The 25,069-nt window shown below is 41.5% G+C and overlaps 1 protein-coding gene across 2 annotated transcripts in view; it reads right to left on the reverse strand.

Annotated features, from left to right (window-relative positions):
- Positions 1-446: 446 nt before the first annotated feature.
- exoc3 (exocyst complex component 3) overlaps positions 447-25,069 on the reverse strand; it is a 39,862-nt gene continuing 15,239 nt past the window's right edge. The window contains exons 5-14 of one of the 2 annotated variants that reach the window (XM_068055687.1): positions 23,103-23,784; positions 20,261-20,378; positions 11,912-12,037; positions 9,897-9,997; positions 8,384-8,494; positions 7,777-7,933; positions 6,731-6,853; positions 6,235-6,396; positions 4,038-4,165; positions 447-1,383 (exon numbers count right to left, since the gene is read on the reverse strand). In XM_068055687.1, the coding sequence (XP_067911788.1) occupies positions 1,212-1,383; positions 4,038-4,165; positions 6,235-6,396; positions 6,731-6,853; positions 7,777-7,933; positions 8,384-8,494; positions 9,897-9,997; positions 11,912-12,037; positions 20,261-20,378; positions 23,103-23,784 (1,880 nt within the window). In that variant the 3' untranslated portion in view covers positions 447-1,211. Of the gene's footprint in view, positions 1,384-4,037; positions 4,166-4,249; positions 4,521-6,234; positions 6,397-6,730; positions 6,854-7,776; positions 7,934-8,383; positions 8,495-9,896; positions 9,998-11,911; positions 12,038-20,260; positions 20,379-23,102; positions 23,785-25,069 lie in introns of those variants that run through there. The other variant, XR_010977353.1, reaches the window with a different exon arrangement.

A 25,069-nucleotide genomic window follows, 5' to 3' on the forward strand; every position in this document is an offset into this window, starting at 1 on the left:
ATGCTCTTGGCCTAAAACAGGTCTGATAATTTTCCCCAGATGGGGCTACTCTTAGCAATGTATAGATAAACAAATTATGAAGGTTTAAAAAACAGGTTATATTTCTGCTGTGTATAGGGTTATAATCCCTATATAGTCAGCTCAAAGCACAAGATCATGCATTTTACTTCCTTAAAATTCTAGTGCAAGACAAAAACGGTACTGGTCCATTCTAGCATAAAGCCATTCTGTTCTGCCAAGTCCATAAACAGCCACAACAACTCCTAGGAAGGGTCCATTCTTCACTGAATACCTCTGGTCTGCCCAACACTTCTTCATACACATTTACTTCGGGCAGGAAAATAAAAGGACTTACCTGCTAAATGTACTGATCACCTGAAAATTAAAATAGAGGTACATAATAAAATGATAACATGCATGGCACTTCATAGTGGAGCCAACTACAGTTAGCCTTTACAACTATGCTTTATTGTGTTTTTGTACAGACAAACTTGTTTCAAAAGAGCAACCATTGCACAAAATCATTTCTTGAAATGTCCACATCATGTTAAATGTACATTTGAACTCTTATTTTACGGCAAACCATTTAAATCAGATTTAAAATCCCACAGCAAAACAGCCAATCCTGCTTCTTTTGCTTATGGATATACACCTTAAATTCTGTACAAGTATGCATACATAAAAATACATTCCTCATTCTATATGTCTTCCAAAATATGACATTAATTACTAATTGTTCTCAAAAACACAGAAGACAAAAGGCAAAAAATACATATAAAGTAGCCCCTCAAGTATAACAGCTGTATCTCACATTCCTTACTGCACCCTCTTTAATAAACTCATTAAAAGCAGCCTAGCCCTACTTATGGCACCTAAAACAGTCTCTAGATACTTTTAGTTACCAAAATAGTGAAGCCTGCAATCCAATATTTGAGGTCAGAAAGCTACCGCAGAACTGCTCAGATGACATGCCATGAGCTCAGTGAACCCACTGAATGACACTGGCATCTCTTTCCCTAATAGAAGTTGCTCAATGCACGGTTCAAGAATGTCTTTGGAAAGAGGAGAGACTTGCACTGATGATTTAAAATTACCCCAGGAAAAGTATAGTGGAACTTATAACAACTTTTGCTATAATACTTTCTATAAGCCTCCCAAATGCAGCTTTATTGAGTGAGGGTCTACTGTATATAACTTCCAAAATGCAAATTTTACTTGACTAATTTTGACAGTGTTAAATTTTGTACTGAAATATCTTTGAAGATTGGCCTAAAATTAGGACCAGGATGAGTTGGGTTTTGCCACAAAATTTCAATGACTGTCTGCTTCATTTCCCTGCTGGCATCTCCTCTCATTGCCATCAGTGCTGTAATATGTTCTTCCCTGTGGAGCAACATGAACAGTTAAGGGAACAACTAAATTATAAAAGGCTAGCTAGAAAATGAACTTCTTTTGTAATACATTATTAGGGATGAGCACACTGCTCAAAAATAGCAACAAAAAAACCCAGTAATGCAAGTTTATTTCAATAAAACAAAATATGCCATCTGTGGAGACAGAAGCAGAGTTAACATTTCAGGTCAGTGACTGGCAAATATTAGAAATGCTCAGGTTTTAAGCAAACAAAGCAGGAGTGGGGCAAGCGATAACAAGGTAAAAGAGACGAACGAAAATCCATTTGGAAAGAAGAGCAGAACTTCTTCAAGGTAACAAAAATATGCTGTTTGGTGTCTCGGAGTCAAGCACCGAATGGAAGCATGGTCCTCAGGTGAACTGGGGTGAGAGAGCAAGGGCCAACTATCCAAGAATGCACAGATGTAGCCTGCATTTTATACATTCTGTCCTTATTTCTAGATTCTCATCATAAATTCTTATGGCACATTTTAATAGAAACTGCCAGTGTAGATTTGTCATGCTGTAATTACAAAGTCTTGTCACTACAAAGCTTCCACTAGCTGGAGAGTGCAATTACAGCGTGAAAAGCTTACTTAGACATTTCCTACTAAAAATGTGGAGATAACCGTTTATATTAGAAAAAGTTGACAAGAAATGCATGCAGATGCATGATTTTTAATATAGATATGTAAATACATTATGAAAATACACAATTGTTAATGCAATTTAAAGAGAAAAAAAAATTGTTGTTTGCAGCTGCAATCATTACAGCAGGCTTGAATAGAACTTAGAGTCATAGAGAGATACAGCACTGAAACAGGCCCTTCGGCCCACCGAGTCTGTGCCGACCATCAACCACCCATTTATACTAATCCTACATTAATCCCATATTCCCTACCACATCCCCACCTTCCCTCAATTCTCCTACCACCTACCTACACTAGGGGCAATTTACAATGGCCAATTTACCTATCAACCTCCAAGTCTTTGACTATGGGAGGAAACCGGAGCACCCGGCAGAAACCCACGCGGTCACAGGGAGAACTTGCAAACTCCGCACAGGCAGTACCCAGAATCGAACCCAGGTCGCTGGAGCTGAGGCTGTGGTGCTAACTTCTACATCCTATTCTCCCAGACTTTGACATAAGTTTCAGCACTGGTTACACATTGTGCTGATGTGGCATTTACGCCGATACAGGAGTTTATTTGCACATACAAGCATGTGCACTGTTACATAAAAGTGTTATTTATTCATGTGCTTCCATGCCACTGATCATGGCCCAGATGAGGAGCAGCAGCTAATGAAACTCTCAACACCTGCGGGAATGATATGTTGATTGGCCCAGCCTGATTTTTCTGTCTTGTCACTGGGAAAGCACTTCACTGAAAGCTTGAATGAAATTGGAATTTGCTATTGGAGAACACAAATGCACCACATTGGTAGGGAGCCCATGAAGTCGATCTGTGGTCATACCTGACCTGCTTGACAGAGGAGGGTGCAACATTTAAATTGCCTAGAATTTATTTTCTTGGCTTAATAACCTGATCTTTACATCAAGTTGTGGGTTCAAGCCTGATTCCAGGGCTTGAGCGCATAATCTAGGCAGAGAATCTAGTGTGGTCCTGTGGGTGGTGGCACATTTCAGATGAGTTATTTGCCTGGTCCAGTAATTTAGGTAAACATTGAAGATCAGTTGTTCCTTTACTCTATTGACAGTGTTATATATAAATGGAAACTCCCTACTGACTACAGTATCGGAAATCTATCAAAATCATACGCTTGCTATAGAGGACAGTGAAAAATGAGGTTTGGGATAAAAAGTACATTTCATGAACAGCAGAATAGGTCTATTAGCATGCTACAATTCCCACTATCAATACCACTTTTCAAAATGTAATAGGGAGGGCAGGAAGTGGGATTTTATCTGCACAGCATTTTGTCAATGTATTTTTCTATTATGCTTCCTTCTTGGATCATGTCAAAACTTTCAAATCCCAACTTGTGATTGCAGAAGCATGCCAGAGAAGTAAATTTGTCACCTGTGAAGTGATTGAATTTTTAAAAAATCGATTTCCTTCCCGATACCAGAACGTCATGCATCAGCCTCCAGTTGGGAGGATTTGATGGCCCACACTCGTTTCTCATGACTGTTGCCAATGACACTCCATCAATGAACAGCAAAGGTGAAACCTAAAGCGTGTATTATTCGAAAAAGAAGATTTCTGCCTTCTACAAAATGAAAGCTGAGATTCCTTTCAAGATAATCTTACTGACCATTTCAGACAAGTCGGGATCTGAATATTGCGCAGTACTGGGACTTAAAACCTTGGTCTCAGCAGAAAGTTTATACCAAAGCAAAATACAAAAGCAAAATACTGTGGCTGCTGGAAATACTCATCAGGTCTGGCAGCGTCTATGGAGAGAAAAACAGAATAAACATTTCTGTTAACTCTTTCTCCCTCCACAGATGCTGCCAGACTTGCTGAGTATTTCGAGCATTTTCTGATTTTATTTTAGCAAGTTTTATCAGTTGTATTGACAGGCCAATTGTATAGTGAGCGATAGCCCTAAGCTGCTGATTCCTATAAAACTATATCATTTTCCATGGTCATGTCACGTTCAACAAGAAGAAAAATCTCACCTAAAGTCAGGAAATTTATTAACCAATGTAGAGACCTCAAGACATAATAACGATGGATCAGTGAGCTTCAAGACTTCAGCTAAAGCTGGAATAGCATCACACAGCAGATCAGTGTCCTCTCCAAAACCCTGAATGTAAAGATAAAGCAACTGGTGGATATAAGCACAACAGCATATTCTCTGCACAAATGTGGAATTCAGTTATGTAATCACATCTGTGTGGAAGATCCTGGTTCATGTTAGATTGGTCATCCATTCTTCGTACCAATTTTCCTTTTCTTTCTTGTCTCCATGGCAGACCATTCATCTCTTTGCTACCAGATATGAGTATGGCCTATTGATGGCATTCTTCCAACATGTGGACTGGTATATGGCATCTAGTTCCCATGCTGTCAAGAGTGGCAGCTCTCACCAGAGTGGGGCAATTGAACCTGCTTCACCCACTGTTGCGACACTGCAGTTGTAATGTGAACAAATTGCACTACTGTGCAGACAAAGAACAAATATTCTTATTTAAAATCTTTGTATAATCCATGCCTTCGTTATTCCTTCTTTAGACACCTAAGCATTATTGTGGGGAGCCCCGAACCAAACCTCTGATAAATGGTGCAACAGAGGAAGCATCATGGTGGCATTCTAAGACACTGTGCCTAAGACTGACATCTATAATTGCTGCATAGTAAGTTCACAATCTCTGCTGTTCTGTATCAATATAGAGAAGTGTGATGTGTTGCATTTTGGTAGGATCAATAGGAGAGCACATACAGCTTGGATAAGAAGTGTCTAAATGGGGTAAAGGAGCAAAGGGATCTCAGGTACAGATCCACAAATCAGTAAAAGTAAGGATGCAGTTTAATAAGGCCATAATAAAAACAAAGTAACGGTACTCATTTCTAGACAGATAGAATTGAAAAGCAGAGGTTACATTAAACTTGGTTAGTCTGCACTTGAATACTGTGCATAGCTTTTGTCTCCATACTATAAAAAAGGCATAAAAAGACACCAGAAAAGCACAAAAACATTCACATGGATGACACCAGAATTTAGAGGATATAATTATCAGGGAATTCAGGAAACACTTCTTTACCGATAGAGTGGTTAGAATATGGAACTGGCAACCACATGAAATACCTGAGCTGAACAGTATAGAATTCTTTCAAAGGGAAGCTTGATAAGTTGGGGAGGCGCTGGCGTAGTGGTAATGTCACTGCACTAGTAATCCAGAGCCCAGGCTAATGCTCTGGGGACATGAATTCAAATCCCACCACGGCAGCTGGTGAAATTTGAATTCAATTAATAAATGTGGAATTAAATCTAGTCTAATGGTGGCCATGAAATCATTGTCAATTTTTGTAAAAACCCATCTGGTTCACTAATGTCCTTTAGGGAAGGAAATTTGCTGTCCTTACCTGGTCTTGCCTACATGTGACTCCAGATCCGCAGCAATGTGGTTGACTCTTAAATGTCCTCTGAAATGGCCCAGCAAGTATTCAGTTCAAGGGTAATTAGGGATCGGCAATAAATGCTGGCCTAGCCAGCAATGCTCACATCCCACAAACGAATAAAAAAAAAGTACATGGGGGACAAAGGAATAGAAGGATATACTGATAGAGTTAGGTAGATGGGTGGGAGAAGGCTTGTGGGGAGCATAAATGCCAACTGGCCTGTATTTAAGTGCTGGAAATTCTATGCAATGCTATTGGGAAACCGCTGTGCTGAGACCAAGTATGCGTCTAATGAACCAAGTGGTTGGTATGCACCTTCGTGTGGCTAGTAACACAACAAACTATGAGGGCAATTCAACTAAATCACACTTGCATCGGGGAGCTATGCTTACCAGAAGCACATATCAGAAACTGGGGCTATGCACTCCCCACAATGTACTGCTCATAAAAATCAAGAGAAAGAAAATTGTGGGGGCACAACCTGAATTCTCAATATGCGCCCCCATCAGGTGTGCTCCCTGCTGCAGCACAGTTTCATAAATTTATCTCTCAATGGTCCGCCCTGGATAAGAGACCAGAAAAGGGTGTTGTTGGGGGGGTGGCGGGGTAACGGAAATTTAAAAACAAACAAACAAAAACTCAGGACCTCACTGTTCATATCCAGACTGATTATCTCATGGAGCTTACAATACACATTCCATCACTAGAAATATCACTGAAAACGCTAAGGTGGGATAAAAGCAGAATACTTACAGCCGAAAGTTTCTTAAACAAGAATCGAAATTGCTCTGCATCTTTGATCACTCTTTCAGCCCCCTCTCTGCGCTCATCCAAACCTCGAAAGGTGATCCTTCTTTGCATCATAGTTCTTATGTACTCCACCACTACCCTTCGATGAGCTTCTATTGTTATTTCCTGTACAAAGAACACAGGGTAGTTTTTGATGCTATGAAGATCTCAAAGGGGAATTGCTGTCAGAAATTCTCAAACCAGAATAATCCGATCAACAAACTTCATTAAATGAAAGATGAAAGAAAGCCACAGAAGACAACTGTAACTTTTCTGCATCTTCTATTTTGTAGCTTCAACTTACATCATAGTGATACATGATCTTTTGATATGTATGGAGTTGTTCTTTAAGACAGTTGAAAGTTAACAAATAATAGATAGACAGTAAGAACATCAGCTCTCTAGAATCAATGTCATTTTGAAAAGAAAGACTGTTCTAAATAAAGAACTAAATTTGTACCTTGCTGTATGGCTTTTTAATTTTAGAAAAGTCATTGAAATAATCCTCAATGGTAACACAAATGATATCCACAGCATTAGACCCAGCAAGCCATTTTCTGGTCATCAACTCCTGGAGATGGGACTGAAATAAGATGCATGAATTTTAGCAAGTGCATGACAACTGTAGATCCAAACAATCCCACTCTACATGGAGTTGCTGCCTGTACTCAAGAAAACAAACTGCACACTTTATCTTTGGTGCAACTGCTCAAAATACAACAGTTGTTCGTGCCATGCAGCATGTAGACTTTTATGATGAGCCTTGAATTGCTCATCTCGCTTGAAAGAAAAAATTGCTCATTCCTAAATTACAAAAAAAAAGCAATAACGAGCAAACTTGCATTAATATATAGTCCCTCTAACAATCTCAGGGCGTCCCAAAGTACTTCACAGTCAATAAATTACTTTTAAGGAGTAGTCACTGTTATTACGGAAGCAAAGATGAATGCTCATTTGCACAGCCCCTGTTTTTGTTGGCTGGTTGCAAGATGAATCTTGGCCAAGACATTAGGAAAACACCCACCCCATCTTTGAATGGTCCCCTGAGACCTTTTATGACCACATTAGCAAGCATATGGAACCTTGGCTTAGTGAATCATTCAAAAGACAACATCTCCAGTATTATAGCACTCCCTCAGTACATTTTTACTGTACACACTACCAGTGTTGCTATGAAACCAGTCACCAGGGGAAGTGCCAGCCTCCTGTGTTTTCTTCCCCACAATAGTATGGCTGACTTGGTAAATGCAGTAGTGCAGGGCATTGCAGGGATAAATATACAACTCACCTCTGTGTCAGAAAATAAGTTTAAAAAAACACACATCTCAATTGTAAATAGCTCCAAGATAAAAAATAACCATCAGTAAACAATGGACATTAATTAGTAATGTATTTTGGTAATAATAATCGCCTTGTCTTTAAACTCTACCAAAAACACTTTGTTTATAAGAGTCAACTTACTCTAGATTTTATTTCCAGTTGAAGGTATATTTAATGTACACTCACCTCCAAGTCAAGGAAGACTTCATCTAGCAGATAGGCACACCCATCCTTGGCAATAGTATCCAGAGTTACCTCTATTGTTGGCTGATTAGCATAATGTTCTTCTTCCATCACTAACTCATAGTTTGTATATTTCCTCTTCAAACTGTTGACAGAATCTCTGAAGTAAACAGAATGAATAACAACATTAATTACATCAACCAAAGCATATTTCAAGAATGTAACATAGACATGCTTCTAGACATCCTGATAAAGATTTGTTTTTATACTGCTGTACAAGCACAGAAAACTAGCATATAAACATGCACTTTTAATAGTTGGTATTGTTGTTTTCATTCCTATTCAGATCTGGTTAATTGTTAAAATTAAACTGTGAACTCAGCAAAGACTCCCAGAAGCACTCCTATATCAGTTTCATTGTACACAAAAGGCAGTGTTGTCAGTTAAGGATCTATGAATCTCTATAGTTCCAGAATAGCCTAGATGTGGTGTTACTTATTTACTAATACAGAGTAAATAAAGTATTGCCCAGGAGACCTGTAATCAAATGAAACTATTCACAGTGCAACAAAACAATGTACGTGATAAAGAAATAAAGCTGTACATTTACTTGAAAGTCTGGCAGTTGTTAACAACTGCAACCATGTACTGAATGTAGAACTGAGGATGCTGACGATCTTTCAGATGATCATCTTTATATAGTGTCACTTCCTCCTTGTATCTGGCAAGTACAGAAATCCCATTATTTCAGTATTCAAACAAATCTGCTTTTGTATAATTCAAATATATCCAAACTCTGTCTCCATGCAAGATTTAAAAATAAGTCCCCAGGCCCCTCCCTGCTTACTTCAATGACACTATATTAGACTTTAAAAGAAGTACATGCAATGTTTTTAAATTTAAGGTGATCATCTTAAAAAATTTAATGTTTAATTTTCTCCATCTCTATAAGCTCTCCTGAATGGTGTATGATTCTCCAGACTACAGGTAGACAACCTCCTCTCAGGCATCCTAAAATATCACCCACATCAACTACAATAGTAGTCACATCTTCAGTTATTTTACAGGACACAAAGCATTTTCCACATTACCCCTGTTCTCAACATACTTAGTGTACACTGTTTCCATTAGCCTTGACCGTAAATAAATTCATAACACAATTTTTAACATCTGAACCTTTCAAAAAGAACTTATATAGAGTTCATCAGATAAGTGAAAAGGTTTTTCAATTCATGATGCTGCTTTACTTTTCAGGAGGTGAAAAGTTTTGGTGCAGAGTATAGGAGTGCAAGAGAAAGGCTGTCCTCAGGCCTAACTCAGTGCTTCTTAAAACCTCTCTGTCAGTCCCTGCAACCGCAGCAATGTATGCATAAAGGACTGGACCTCCAGCTCTGCCCACTCACTTGACTGTGCAGGAAGTTACCAGTTGGTCTTCGTTGAGATGTGCCCACTCCATTTACCGACACTTTAATTCTGATCAGTTGTAAGCAGTGCCAGAATGGAGTGCAGTACCTTCCAGCTGAGACTAGTAAGTTACCCCACCACTTGATAACTTCCTCTACAGTGAGGCAAGCAGAGGGGTAAACAATTGCCAGTACACACACACGTACAACTCTTGATTAAAATTTAAGGTCCAGTATGTGGCAAAATGAATGGAAAAGTCTTTGGAGGCATCACGACTTGTGTGATCGAGCAACAGTTAGGGATATCCAAGGTCTTCGATAGATCTGGGATTTTGGTAAAGTTCAGTAGGTCAAGATCCTACTTCATTTTCTAAAAAGATCAGTGTAACCTAAATAGCTCCAGGAATTCAAGAACTTCGGGAGAATAGTTGAGATCAATCTAGTCTCCTGTAAAAAGCTGATAGGAACCCCCACAAAAAATTCCTCCGCTGTGAAGAGGATAAGTTTTTTTGAGAGGGAGCGTTCAGTGTTTTCAGTAGTATTCATGCCAATTTAATCAATAAATCTTGGCACAGACCACAAAGTGCATGAATTTTTGGGCTCACATTTGCAAGTGGCAACTGAATGCCAGTACCAAAACTTCACCCAGCTCAGTTGTTCTTACATGGTCTCTGGAATGTGAACAGCAAGAGTGCAAGAATGGTGGAGAAGTGTACTCGCCTGCTCAAGAAAGAGTTCATTTGCTGAAGGCACAATGTCAGCACCTTAAGTTTCAGATCGTCACTGATCTGAGCAGCCACCTGCAGATTCTGTTCAAACATCTGAAATAGCACATGTTAAACAAACTATATTGTTTAGTGTACATCAATCACACTTAGACACTCCAAGAACATGCACATGTGTCAAACCAACTGTTAATCTGTAGGAGGAAAGCACAGGCCAGTGCAAGAGGTCTGACCAGGAGGGCTGCATTTATCTATCCATATTTATATTGTCCTGTTCTCTGCTAAAGATTTTTTTTTTTTTAAAAGAGCACTCCTATAGCACAAGCATATCACACAATATCTCCTGCTGGTATGTATGTGTGTATATGAAATTCCATAAGGCTATCAATAAAAAACAATTGCTTATGCCTTTTTTCTAGGGATTTCGAAGTTACAGCAGGAGATCGGGAAGATCCACAGAAGAGCGGCACAGTGGCGCAGTGGTTAGCACCGCAGCCTCACAGCTCCAGCGACCCGGGTTCAGTTCTGGGTACTCCCTGTGTCTGCGTGGGTTTTCTACGGGTGCTCCGGTTTCCTCCCACAAGCCAAAAGACTTGCAGGTTGATAGGTAAATTGGCCATTATAAATTGCCCCCAGTATAGGTAGGGGAATTGAGGGAAGGTGGGGATGTGGTAGGAATATGGGATTAGTGTAGGATTAGTATAAATGGGTGGTTGATGGTCAGCACAGACTCGGTGGGCCGAAGGGCCTGTTTCAGTGCTGTATCTTTAAATAACTAAATAAATTCTAAGGCTATCGTCTAGGGCATTTGTGAACTGCACAACCAACAGCTAAACGATAACACCAACAAGAACAGCAGTGAACAGTGGCAACTGCCTCAAAGCTCTGTAAGAATACTATGATGTGGAGAGGAGCCACTCCGGTCGCTTTAATACGAGAGTGCAAGCTTTAGGGCAGCCTGGGAATCAAATGGGAACAACCTTACTCTAGGAAGAAATGCTAATAGCTAAGGAAGCACCATATTCTGACAGTAGTATGTTTCCTTGGGGTCAAACTCAAATCCTTTTAGAAGTCCCATTAAAATTGAACCCAAGGTACAGGCAATCTCTCCCAGTCAGTGATGAAATCAGACAAGCTCGCAGGGAGCCCTGGAGTAGCAGACCACAAGCAGGGCAGGAGATCTGTCTTCATTTTTATTAAAAATGGCCACATTTTTAGAACTACATTTCTACAAAGCTGCTGGATACTTTGAACAAAAAGTATCCCTCCAACTTTCCCTCCTCTTTAACTAAGATCAAACAGAGAAGTCATGCCAGGTTTGAATACTCTGGTAATACTGAGAAACGTTCACTTGATTAAAATTCCCAGTTGTATTGGAATTTTTGTTTATTGTAGTAAATGTGCCCATGCCCCAACATGTTACTTCTCTGCTTTAAAATGAGGCTTTTAACAGTGAAGAAATACTGGACCACCTAGAATTTTATTGCAAACTAAGACATAAATAAAGGTAGAATATATGTAATAAGCTACATTTTTCCATTATAAATTCCCATGCCTGGATGTATAATGGGTATTGCTACATAAACTTGTTACAGTGTAACAGGTGTAACAGCACCCTCCACCAGTATAGTGTTGCAGTGCCTCCACTGACTAGAGGGTATAATTACAGTACGGCAAGTTTACATGGGTAGTTTCCATTACAAATGTGGATAGGAATTTCAAGGGGAAAACCCAACAGGAAATGCATCCACGTGCAGGTTATTTAAATATAGATTACACCAGAGAAGAGTTCCTATGAGCACAACAATAATTCTACAACTCTGAGGACAACGGACTTGGTTCAGACCCCATGAGGGCTGAAGAGGCAAAAATCTACAAGAACAGTGTTGTTTTGGAAGCTAAAGCTCGTCTTGGTTAGCACTGGTAGCAGTTTAACCACATTTGTATGCATTTTAATATTTGAACATTCTAAGTGTTTGCAAGAGGTATAATTGAGGAGTTTAAGAATACCTGAAATACAATAGCTGGCAATGTGGTCTGATAGTATCCATCCTGATCTGCTTCTGGCTCTTGCTCTTTTTTCCAATCCTTCTTGTCAGTTTCAAGTGCTTTCCGTAGCCAGCCAATAATGTTGGACTGTAAAGATTAAAGTAGTCATCGTTCTATCTGAAAATTCTCATCATGTTTTCGTTTCCCTTAACAGCTGAAGCATCAATAATGGAACCTAAATGCAGAGGTAGCCTGAAGGGGAATTTATTATGGGGAACAAAGAAATGGCTGACCAACTAAATGCATACTTTGGTTCCGTCTTCACAAAGGAGGACACAAATATCATACCAGAAATGTTGGGGAACACAGGGCTTAGTGAGAGAGAGGAACTGAAGGAAATCAGTATTAGTAGAGAAATGGTGCTGGGGAAATTGATGGGATTGAAGGCCAATAAATCCCCAGGGTCTGATGGTATGCATCCCAGAGTACTTAAGGAAGGGACCCTAGAAATAGTGGATGCATTGGTCGTCATCTTCCAAGATTCTATAGACTCTGGAACAGTCCCTACAGATTGAAAGCTAGATAATGTAACCGCACTATTTAAAAAGGGAATTATAGACCAGTCAGCCTAACGTCAGTAGTGGGGAAAATTCCAGAGTCCATTATCAAAGATTTTATAGCACAGCACTTAGAGAACAGTAGTAGAATCGGGCAGAGTCGGCATGGATTTACGAAAGGGAAATCATGCTTGACAAATCTACCAGAATTCTTCGAGGATGTAACTAGTAGAGTTGATGAGGGGGAGCCAGTGGATGTGGTTTATTTGGACTTTCAGAAGGCTGTCAACAAAGTCCCACATAAGAGATTAGCATGTAAAATTAAAGCACAAGGAATTAGTGTATTGCGATGGATAGAAAATTGGTTGGCAGACAGGAAACAAAGAGTAGGGATAAATGGGTCTTTTTCCGAATGGCAGGCAGTGACTAGTGGGGTACTGCAGGAATTGGTGCTAGGATCCCAGCTATTCACAATATACATTAATGATTTAGATGAGGGAACTAAATGTAATATCTCCAAATTTGCAGATGACACAAAACTGGGTGGGAGGGTGAGTTGTGAGGAGGATGCAGAGAGGCTTCAGGGTGATTTGGACAAGTTGAGTGAGTGGGCTAATGGATGGCAGATGCAGTAATGTGGATAAATGTGAGGTTATCCACTTTGGTAGCAAAAACAGGAAGGCTGATTATTATCTGAACGGCTATAAATTGAGAAAGGGGAATATGCAGCGAGACCTGGGTGCTCTCGTACACCAGTCACTGAAGGTAAGCATGTAGGTCCAACAGGCGGTAAAAAAGGCAAATGGTATATTGGCCTTCATAGTGAAAGGATTTGAATACAGTAGCAGGGATGTCTTGCTGCAATTATACAGGGCCTTGGTGAGGCCACACCTGGAATATTGTGTGCAGTTTTGGTCTCCTTATCTGAGGAAGGATGTTCTTGCTATAGAAGGAGTGCAGCGAAGGTTTACCAGACTGATTCCTGGGATGGCGGGACTGACGTATGAGGAGAGATTGAGTCGGTTAGGATTATATTCGCTGGAGTTCAGAAGAGTGAGGGGGGATCTCAGAAACCTATAAAATACTAACAGGACTTGACAGGGTAGATGCAGGAAGGATGTTCCTGATGGTAGGGGAGTCCAGAACTAGGGGTCATAGTCTAAGGATACGGGGTAAACCTTTCAGGACTGAGATGAGGAGAAATTTCTTCACCCAGAGAGTGGTGAGCCTGTGGAATTTGCTACCACAGAAAGCAGTTGAGGCCAAAACATTGTATGTTTTCAAGGAGGAGTTAGATATAGCTTTTGGGTCTAAAGGGATCAAAGGGTATGAGGCGAAAGCGGGAACAGGTTACTGAGTTGGATGATCAGCCATGATCATAATGAATGGCGGAGCAGGCTCGAAGGGCCAAATGGCCTACTCCTGCTCCTATTTTCTATGTTTCTATGAAGGATAATCTATACAGCAAGACCTTTATAAGGACTGACCATCCCACAGGTTTAGAGCAGGATAAGATCCTACCTGGCATATCTTCTCAACTTTTTTCAAAGCTTTAAAAATAAAATAACAGCATTCTAAATTATGTTTATGTGGATTACAACAAGAGTCCAAACAAGTTACACATGAAATATTTTTAATTAAAATAAAAGCCATGGGAGTATAAGGAGGACATTACACAGGACAACAAAAAAACCTGGTTAAGAATAGGAAGCAGAAAGTACTCATGAGGGGCATGATGTCATATTTGGAGGAAGGTGCTGAATGGAGTCCCAAAAGTGTCAAATGTTTGATCCCCAACTCCTAACCTACATAAATGGCTGACACTGAAATTAAATCTCAGCTTCCTAAAATTGATGCCAGGAAAATAGGGACAGCCAACTCTCAAGCACCAGCAAAGTGATGAAAGGGGTCGTCAACAGTGCTATCAAGTAGCACGTACTCACCAATGCTCAGCTTGGGTTCTGCCAGACGTCATTGGAGCCTTGGCTCAAATATGGGCATAAATGCTGAATTCTAGGGGTGAGGTGCAAGTGACTGCTCTTGACATCAAGACAGCATTTGACATAGGCACCCGAGTAAAACTGAAGTCAATAATAATCAGGGGTAAACACTCCACTGGCTATAGTCATAACAAATACAAAGGAAGATGGTTGTGGTTGTTGGTGGCCAATCATCTCAGCCTCAGGACATCGCTGCAAGAGTTCATCAGGGTGATGTCCTTGGCCCAACCATTTTCAGCTGCTTCATCAATGACCTTCCCTCCATCACAAGGTCAGAGGTGGGGATGTTTGCTGATGACGGCACAGTGTTCAGTAACTTTTGCAACTTTTCAAATAATGAAGCAGTCCGTGCCCCTATGCAGCAAGACCCAGACAACACTGAAGCTTGTGTTGATAAGTGGCAAGTAATATTCATGCCACATAAGTACCAGGCAATGACCATCTCCAACATGAGAGAATCTAAGCACCCCCCCCCCCCACCCCATGACATTCAACTGAATGACCACCATTGAATCCTCCACCATCAACATACTGTGGTGAGTGGGAGGGCAGGGGGTCACCTTTGACCAGAAACTTAACTGGACCAGCCACATAAATACTGTGGCTACAAGAACAGGTCAGAGACTGGATATTCTGTAGCGAGTGACTCACCACCTAACTCCCCAAAGCCTTTCCACCATCTACAAGACACAAGTCAGGAGTGTGATAGAATACTCTCCACTTGCCTGGTGGGTGCACCTCCAATAGTACGCAAGTAGCTTGACACCATCCAGGACAAAGCAACCCACTTGATTAGCACTCCACGCACCACCTTAAACCTAACTCCTTCCACCACTGGTGCACCGAGGCTGCAATGCATTTTCTACCATCTACAAGATGCACTGCAACAAATCCCCACAGCTTCATTGACAGCATCTCCAAAATGTGACCTCTGCCACCTACAAAGGACAAGGTTAACAGGCAGGTGGGAACACTACCACCTCCAAGACCCCTCCAAGTTACACATCATCCTTACCTGAAAATATATTGCTGTTCCTTCATCATTGGGTCAAGATCCAGAACTCCCAACCTAATAGCACCATGGGAGTACCTTCACCTGAACGAATTGCTCCAGAAACAGATCCCAGTGACCCATCACCGCATACCTTATAGCTTTCCATAACTTCTCTTTTTTTTCTTCAAGAATTAGCAAGTATTTGAGCTCTAAAGAGAAAATCTCTATTTTTCAGTTAACCAGTGTACGCGTATGTGTGTGTGTGTGTGTGGAAGAGAGAGAGAGAGAGAAGCTAAGGTAAAAAGGGAGCTTTCATATTTCAATCTGTGTGTTAATGCTTTGCTTCATTACTGGTTAAGACTTGTTTTATAATAAACTGATAATTTTGTTGTTTATTAAAGAAACCTGGTTGATGTATTTTATTCTGGGATAAAGAGTAGAGTATATAATTGACCGCATCGGTATCTGGGTGAACATTTAAATATATGTTGTGACCTGTGGAGAAGTGGGACTAGAAACGATAGCGCACTCCTTCCACCTCGGTCGTAACAATAGCAAGGTTCTACCAAGACGGAAACAAAAAGTACTGCATTTAGTCTTGGTCACCATACCACAAAAATCTTGATGTGCTGAAAGGATGTAGAGAAAATGATGGGCTAAGAAAGGTGATGATGATTAAGGAAGACCTTGTTAAAGAGCATTATAGATATAGTAAATATAGATAACTACTGGAACAGTAAGGCAGGTGTCCTCACTAAAATTCATCCTGCAACCAAAACTACCAAAAACAGATTAACTGGTTAATCATTCCATTTGCAGTCTGTGGGAATTTACTGTGCACAATCAGCTGCTCTGTTTTCCTACATGACCATCACTATACTTCAAAAGTAATTCATTGGCTTTTAAGTACTTTCGGATGTCCTGGTGATGTAAAAGGTGCTTTAGAAATGCAAGTTCTTTCTGTTCACACTCAATCTCACACCTCACATAAGCTCTTCCAACCAGGTCTGCAGCCTCCTCCAACCTTCCAACTTTACCACCTCATGCAGTCTCTCTGCCAACTAAAACCACTCTTTACCCATCATTGGATTCACTTCTCTTAACCTTTTATCTGTTTATTCCTGTTAAGTGAATTATTTTATGATAGAATTATATCCACTATTTTCTGCATTTTATAATACCACATAGGTTGAAGTGGATATAAAACCCTTTGCATTTTGGAGTATCATTCACTACAATTTAAAGTACTAAAAAAATTGTGAAACAGAAGAACATAAGAACCAGGAGCAGGAGTAGGCCATGTGGCCTCTTGACAATGCTCTGCCATTCAATAAGATCACGGCTTAACTTCTACATCAACTTCACGTTTCCGCCCAATCCCCATATCCCTCAACTCCCTCAGCGCCCAAAAATCTATCAATCTCAATCTTGAATATACTCATTGACTGAGCATCCACAGCCCTCCAATGTGGAGAATTTCGAACATCACAGCCCTAAATGAAGAAATTTCTCAACTCAGTCGTAAATAGCCAACCCCTTATCCCGAGACTATGACCCCTAGTTCTAGGCTCGCCAGCCAGGGAAAATAGCCTCTCAGCATCTATCCTGTCAAGCCTTCTAAGAATTTTACGGTTTCAATGAGATCACCTTTCATTCCTCTAAACTCCAATGAATATAGGTCCAATTTACTTAATCTCTTCTCATTGGACAGTTCTCTCAGCCCAGGAATCAATCCAGTGAACCTTTGTTGCACCATTTCTAAGGCAAGTATATACTTGCTTAGGTAAGGAGGCCAAAAGTGCACACAGTCCTCCGCATGTGGGGCTGGATTTTAAGAGCAGCAAGCTCAAAAAATGTGGGCCGCAAGCCGAAAAGCCACCACTTTCTCCCACGCAGCAGTTCATTTAAATAACCGGGGCGGCCCACCCCCACCCCCCCAATCACGTGGAGAGGGCAGGCTGTCCGTCCCCGGCAATGGCGCCAGCTGCCCGTGTGTAGGCGCTAGAGCCATTTTTAAAAGGCAGCCAGCCCTCCCAGTCAATTTGATTTTTAAAGCAGTATCCCCAAAATTTCTATAATAAATTTCTAACGCCCCTTTCCCACCTTCCAATAACAATTACATTAACTATTTGCCCTTGCACCCCCAAATCACATACCATTTAAATTTGACCCTTCCCCCCACCCCCAACCAGACTGCACAAAGTTTAAAGTTAACCCCCTTCCACCATCCCCTACACCCATTACATTTATTTGACCCCGTTCCTGCCTCCCCCCACACTGAAAATCTTAACTCCTCCCCCCTCTCCATCAGTGTCACACCAGCTTTCCTCGGACGGGGAATTGAAAGCGTCGGAGTGTCGGCTGCCACGTAGATCACGGCGGGCCCGGAACATTTAGGTAAGTTAATTTAAATTTATGCATGTCAGCAATTTAAATATTTAAATCCAGGTCCCATCGGCCAGCAGCAGGGGGGCCACCCCAGAGCCTCGCCACCCCTGGGAGGATCAGGCTGGGCCCTCCCGGTGTCGGCCTCTGCCGGAACAATCTTCCGTGCCCCACCGCCATGGAGCTTGACTTCGCGGGCTTGGTAAAATCCAGCCCGTGGTCTCACCAAAGCACTTTTTAATTGCAGCAAGACTTACTTTCTCTTACATCTAACCCCCTTGTAATAAAGGTTAGCATACCACTTTGCCTTGCTATACCTGCATGTTAACTTTGTGATTTGTGTACAAGGACCTCCAAATCCCTCTGAATCCCAACATTTACTAGTTTTTCACCAATTAAAAAATACTCTGCTTTTCCAGTCATCCTACTAAAGTCTATAATTTCATTCCCCTCATTATATTCTTCCTTCCACCTTCTTTGTGGCCTTTATGTCCCCCTCACAGCTTAAGTTTCCCACCTAACTTTGTATTATCAGCAAACTTAGATATATTGAAGAAGGATCGACCTGAAATGTTAACTTTGTTCCTCTCTCCACAGATGCAGCAAGACCTGAGTATTTCCAGCATTTTCAGTTTTTATTTCAGATTTCCAGCATCTGCAGTATTTTGCTTTTGCATTTAATATATTACACTCAATCCCTTCATCTAAGATTGTAAATAGCTGAGGCCCAAGTACTGATCCTTGCAGCACTCCAACTCGAAAATGATCTGTTTACTCCTAATTCGTTTTCTGTCCGTTAACCTATCCTTAATCTATGCTAATATATCACACCAATTCCATAAGCCCTAATCTTTTCTAACAACCTCTTGTGTGGCACCTTATCGAATGCCTTCTGAAAATCCAAATATACTATATCCATCGGTTCCCCCCTTATCTACCCTACTAGTTAAACCCTCAAAAAACTCAGATTTGCCAAACATGATTTTCTTTTCATAAAACTGTGTTGCCTGTGTCTAAACAGTGATTTTCCAACTGCCCTGTACCACATCCTTAATAACAGATTCTAGCACAAACTAAATGGGCTGAATTTTATAGGCGCGCCGCACATCATGGTGGCGCGCTTTGAAGTTGGCGGACTTCTGGCGCGGATGCGCCATCACTCAGCCCCCACAATACTTCACGCGGGGGCTCATTTAAATGGAGAGGGCAGAGCAGCCGCCCTCAATGACATAGAGGGAGCGGCCATTCCGTCCCCGGCAATGGCATCTGGCGTGACCGCACAGGTAGTTGCGCCATTTCTAGGAGTATTTGCATTTTTAAAGTGATAGAAGGTTGAAGATTAAAGTAATACATGTAATAACATTTTCACTCCCCTCACCCACACCTGCAAGGAAGAATCGATTGATTAATTGGACAGTCCACACCCCCTCCAAAACTTTTGTGCAGATCCCGACTTTCCCCGACCTTTAACAACTTTGCCCCTTGACCCCTTCCCACCATCCCCTCCACCAATCAAAAGTGCTTTCCCTGCTTCCCCCCCCCCCCCCCCACCAACATGAAATTTTCACTACTCCCCCCTCCTCACCAGTGTCATACCACGGAACTCTGAACAGAGTTCCGAAGGCGCGTGAGTTGCGGCCGGCGGCCGTAATATCAGCATGGGAAGGCCGCCAGGTCAAGGTAAGTTGATTTGCACGTTTTTCATTGATTTTAATATTTAAATGAAGGCCCCACCTCTTGGGCCTCACTGAGGCCTTGCGGCCGCCAGTAAAATGCAGCGGGGCCTTCTTGCCATCGGTGTTCATGGCAGGCCACTCCTGCAAGTTTTTTTTATGGGCCCCCCCACCACGACCCCTGATGTCCAGGGGCTGGTAAAATTCCACCCAATATTTCACTGAACTCCCACTGACTCTCTTGCCACCAGTTTTTTACCCATTTAAAAGAAATATACCAAGGAGGCAGCCTGTTTTAAAAAAAACACAGAAACAGAAGACAAAGAAGTCAAATGTTGCAGATCACTATAACTGTAAGATCTAATCCACCCATTTTATACAAGCATCTTATTGTATACAGATATTTTCATCTGAGCCCACACCAAGAACAAGTCAACAATTACCTCCCGTCCCAGATATTCAATAAGCAGTAATAGCATGGTATTTTGATAAGGAGGAAGAGCTCTATTTTTAGTAAACATGTTCCATTGTGAGACTGACTGTCTGTTAAGATTCTGTGGCTAAGTGGTGCCCAGACGTTAAAAATCAGTTTTACAATTTCTGGTGTTTGTGCAAAAAAAGATCAGGGTGTATTTTTATTTCTTCACCCTGACTTTGACTATACAAGAACAACTTGTGAAAATGTGTCATAAATCTTTAGTTTTTCCAGAAAGGTTGTAAATGCTGATTTCATACCGCTGCGCTCCCTTATTTAGACTCACTGTGAGGGTCGTCATGTATTTGAGGAGGAGCATATTGGCCACATCATTCGACAGTAAGGGTTCCAGGGTCTTTACATCCACCTCTGGAGCTAGGTCTGGGTGTCCCATCATATCCCCACTATACAAAAACATTGGAATGTAACAGAATTCAATTAGAAGCAAAACTCAACAGCACAAACTTGGTAAAGTTTAAACTGAACAACCAGAGCAGAGCACCGAAAAGAAAACCTGGCAGCTTTATGGTACAATTGTATAAAGCTCTGGTTAGACCACATCTGGAATACTGCATTAAGTTCTGGACATCACACTTCAGGAAGGATATATTGACCTTGGAGAGGTACAGTGCAGATTCACCAGAATGATACTGAGGCTAATAGGGTTAAATTATGAGGCCAGGATGCATTGACGAGACTTGTATTCCCTCTATGGCGGAAGTAACTATGACTCTCTTAAGGCAACATATCGCGTCAGGTCGGGCTTCCTGAAGGCTGGTTTGGCGGTGGTCCCTAGTTGATTGGTGTTGACGAGAGCCAGTTCCACCTTTCGGAAGCAATACCATTCCCAAAGTCGACAGCTGTCTAATTACTGTAGCTGCGATGATCTTACCGGTTCTAAATCGTAGTGAGTTGCGCCTCCACTCGGTCCCACTGGGGCAACAACATTTTATGTTGGCTAAAGCGACTGGCCAGAGAGCAGAATGGCTTGGCAATAGCAATCTAACTGTTTCATTGACGCATATTCTTGCCTAGAATAGTGTACTCTAATTTACTAGAGTACGTTGGGGTCAATTTCACCTTCCAGTCCAATTGGTCTGGTGTTCATGGCTGATCGGTTCATAAAGCCCATATAGACTGTCTGGTGGGTCCGGGAATAACTGCCATAAGACCCCAGGAACTGGCACTGGGGTCTGGTTATTGTAACTGTGGCCAATTTGCATTTTCTATGTCACAGTGAGTCGCACCCCAGATGGTTTCTTCTACCGGATATATACATCTCCCATCACATTAAGATGCCGAAGAGTGACTGCGCAAAGAAGATGCAGACCAGTGATCTGCGGAGATCAACAAGCCCCGATGGCTCTTGTTAATGCAAAAAACGTTGAAGAGCGCACCAGGCTCATTTTGCCAGATGGGCCATGCGACCTTGGCCCACAACATTGGCTGCAGGGTGTTGACAAACTTACATCTATCAAGAGCCCAGCATTCAACTGAAGTGAGGAATCTGGGAATGGAAGACAGCATCGCAAAACCGGATCCTATGGACATTACAATAGTTGTTTGTTTGGTGGTGACTTATTGACTCGGAAGTAATCAGCACACAGTGCAGGACCATCTGGATTATACTTCCATTACTCAGAGCCCCAGTGGGTGGGTATAGACTAATTTGATAAACCAGAGACCCAGTTGCCAGTTCCAGGTGTTATTGTTGACAGTTCAATTGTCTGTTCGGTTGTTGTTCCTCTTTGTACTGTTGTTTGGTTTGTTAATCAAGCAATGAATCAGACCATCTATATAAGGGTAGGTCTCCGGACCACAAACCAATCTTGAACTCAGTTGCGTCTCTGTTGGTACAGTGTTCCATGCTTGGCAGACATTGAAGGCACGGTTGTACCATGAAATCAGATCACACTGGTCCTGGTCCTCCTCCGGTATAGAGTTGAGTTCCCTCAGTTGTGATCATTCCTGGATAGTACTTCGAACATGGACGAACTATGTGAAAATTCGGATTGGGCACTCCGGGCCATGTCAGTAAAATATAGATCATTATGCTTAATCTAATTGAGGTGTTTAAGATTATTAAAAGATTTGTTAGTTTATTTCTGTCTACCCTATTTCCTTTGATGGAAAAGTCCAGAACAGGGGGAGGGGTGGGGGGGGGGGGGGTGGGGTGCGGGTGGTGGAACAACCTGAAAATTCGACCTAGACTGATGTCAGGAAGTACTTCTTCACACAAAGGGTAGTGGGAATCTCTCCCCTAAAAGGTTGTTGAGACTAGGGTCAACTGAAAATATCAAGACTGAGATTAATAGATTGTTAGCCAAGGGTATTAAGAGATATAAAACCAAAGGTGGGTAAATGGAATTGTACAGATCATCCATCATCTAGCTGAAAATCAGTTCAAATTAACAGAAATTAATTATAATTTGGGAATCCTAGTAAATTACAGCTTTGGTACCTACCAGGAGTCAAAAATACGTCATATCAGTGTTGGTGGTGAGATCTGCACCCTTGATGTCAACTGGATTTCTTGTCTCCCAGAACCCTGGTCCGCTGAAGCCTTGCTAGTTTTTCATGTTTCCACTTCTACCTACCTTAAGCCCCACCTTTGCACCTATGAACATGTGTCTGTGTCTCATAAAAGTCTTTAGTGTCTTTGATTTCTCTCATTCTGGCTTCTATTGTCTCAGGCTAATATTGCTTCTCTATTTTGCCATCTTTCTCACTGAAGCATTTTAAAGCTCTCACATATATGTTTTTCCCTCCTCCCCTTTATTTTGTTCTTTTTTAAACGCTTGCAAGATCTTTCAGTTGACTCAAAATGTTAACTCATCTGTCCTCTCCACAAATGCTGTCTGAAAATGTTTCTAAAGTTTTCTGTTTTTGTGCCAAAAAAATCCTCAGCCAACAGCTCCAATCAACCTGTAACTGTAATGTTTTTTGAATACATTATGTATTTTTGGTCCCACAGGGACTCAGCTCTAATTTTTCCTCCCTTTTCCCACCAACCAGAAAATGGCTGCATTTCCCAACTCCCTGATGACTTGGGTCAGAATGGGAGAAATCAAAAACGAGAGAATATTAGATCCCAAATGATGTCCCGTACCATCAAATTAAACTCTTACCTGTGGTATGTATTTAGAACCCAGGTCAGAAGTGAAACAATTTCATTGGCCTCCAAATCCTCAGAGGCAAGTTCCTCTACGCGTGCTACTAGTCCCTGGTGATACAAATTCTGAAGTCTTTTGAAGATATCGTAATGAGGAGGAAAACACTGCACCATCAAGTTCTTCATGACCAGCAAGTCCTCAAGAACATACTTGCGCGTGAGCTCCAGGTGACGCACAAGCCACATTTTGTCTAGCTCCCGTGTATCAGACTGACTGGCCTCAATCCGATTGGCAACAGTCTGTTCGAGCACTGCAAACAATTTGGCTTTCCATCGTTTTGGTCTGCCAGGAGGAATGAACCCTGTCTGTTTCTGCCGGTCAAGCATCCGCTTATCAATTTTTTCTTCTCTTTCAATGATTCGAATCACTGAAACAAGGTGGGCTGGATCACTGCGGACTGTTACTGAAGACCTTTGCACCAGCATCCAGATCTGCTTGCCCATTTGCTCTGAGAGGTTCTGCACCTCAGTAAAGTATGCCTGGATGAGTTTCATATCATGCGTGTTCTTGCTATCCATACGATATTGCTCATACATAAGATCATCACGGGAACACTCCAGATCCATCAGCTTTCGATGGGCTAAAAGCAGCTCTCCTCGTTCAATCAGTTCACAGGCCTCTTCCACAATCTCTGGAACTGAAATCCAGACAATAAGGAATATTAGCTGATGCATGGTCATTGGGTTGACAATAATATTGCTAACATGATAATACAAATGTTGAAAAAAATCTTTTTACTGAGGATCATAATTTCAAACAATGTTTTACAAATCTTTTACTGAGACAGTGACAAGAGAGGTTAGGGTAAGTTTCTTTCCACAGAGGATTGAAGTAGAGACAATTGCATCTTTTAAGGAAAAATTAATTATTTTTTGAAGCCAGCAAAGACATAATGGTCAAAACAGCCTTCTTCTGCGCTATAGATTCATATGCTGCTAAATAAGAATAAGTTCAAACAATACAACCGAGACATCACATTATAGATCTACTCCCAATGGGAGTGTTTACAATCAACCCGTCCTTACTTCATAAGCCTGTTGTTTTTTGTCACCAAGGTTTCTGTCTCATTGTGACAGTATGGGATAGAAGGGGATGAAAGCAATCACTCTAGTATAGAGAAAATGCATTCACAACACTTTAAAAAAAAACAGTATTTCTTCTCCCACTGGGTTATATTTTTGGATGTGTTAAATGCGCAGGATTTAATTTTCATCCTCAACAGAGACTTGCCCAATTCCAAGCTTCGAATCGTCACTTCCTTGCGAGAGTGGCTGAATTTACAACCACAGGTATAAATAGGTTTCCAAAGATGAACAATGAACTCCATTTTTGAGCACATCTTGCTGCAATATCACAACATTTAAGCCTATCTACATCTAGCCGTAAGGAATGCTGGCTATGGACATGTGTCATGGAATGGGGAGATGAGTTTGTGCTCACAATTCCAATCTACTCAGTTGCTATACATATAACTGTGGTCAGATGCTCAGCAATAAGAAAGGCAGGCCTCACTGGGTTGCTCTTGCAATTCCCCTTTCTGCCAGTTCAACAGCAACATTTCAGAGGCTTGGGAGCAAGCGGCACATTTGCTGTCTCTTATACAGTTGGCAGACTGCCCGAGGAGAAAGTCACATGGGGAAAATAAACAGAGGGGGATCTCCTATCACTAACAACTAACTCCTGGCAGTGAACACAGCTTATTGATTTTTTTTGTCCTGGTAATCGGTGGTGCACTTATGATATGGACGGGATCTATGCACATAACAGAACAACAAAACTACACAGTTAGCACAGTCCCCGTGGAGACAAAGTCCAATCTTCACACTGAGGAAACCCTCCATCGTGTTATATGGCACTACCACTATGCTAAATGGGCTAGATTCAGAACAGATCCAGCAGCTCAAAATTAGGCATCCACAAGG

Source organism: Heterodontus francisci, chromosome 2 (genome assembly GCF_036365525.1).
Source record: "Heterodontus francisci isolate sHetFra1 chromosome 2, sHetFra1.hap1, whole genome shotgun sequence".
Classification (NCBI taxonomy): domain Eukaryota; kingdom Metazoa; phylum Chordata; class Chondrichthyes; order Heterodontiformes; family Heterodontidae; genus Heterodontus; species Heterodontus francisci.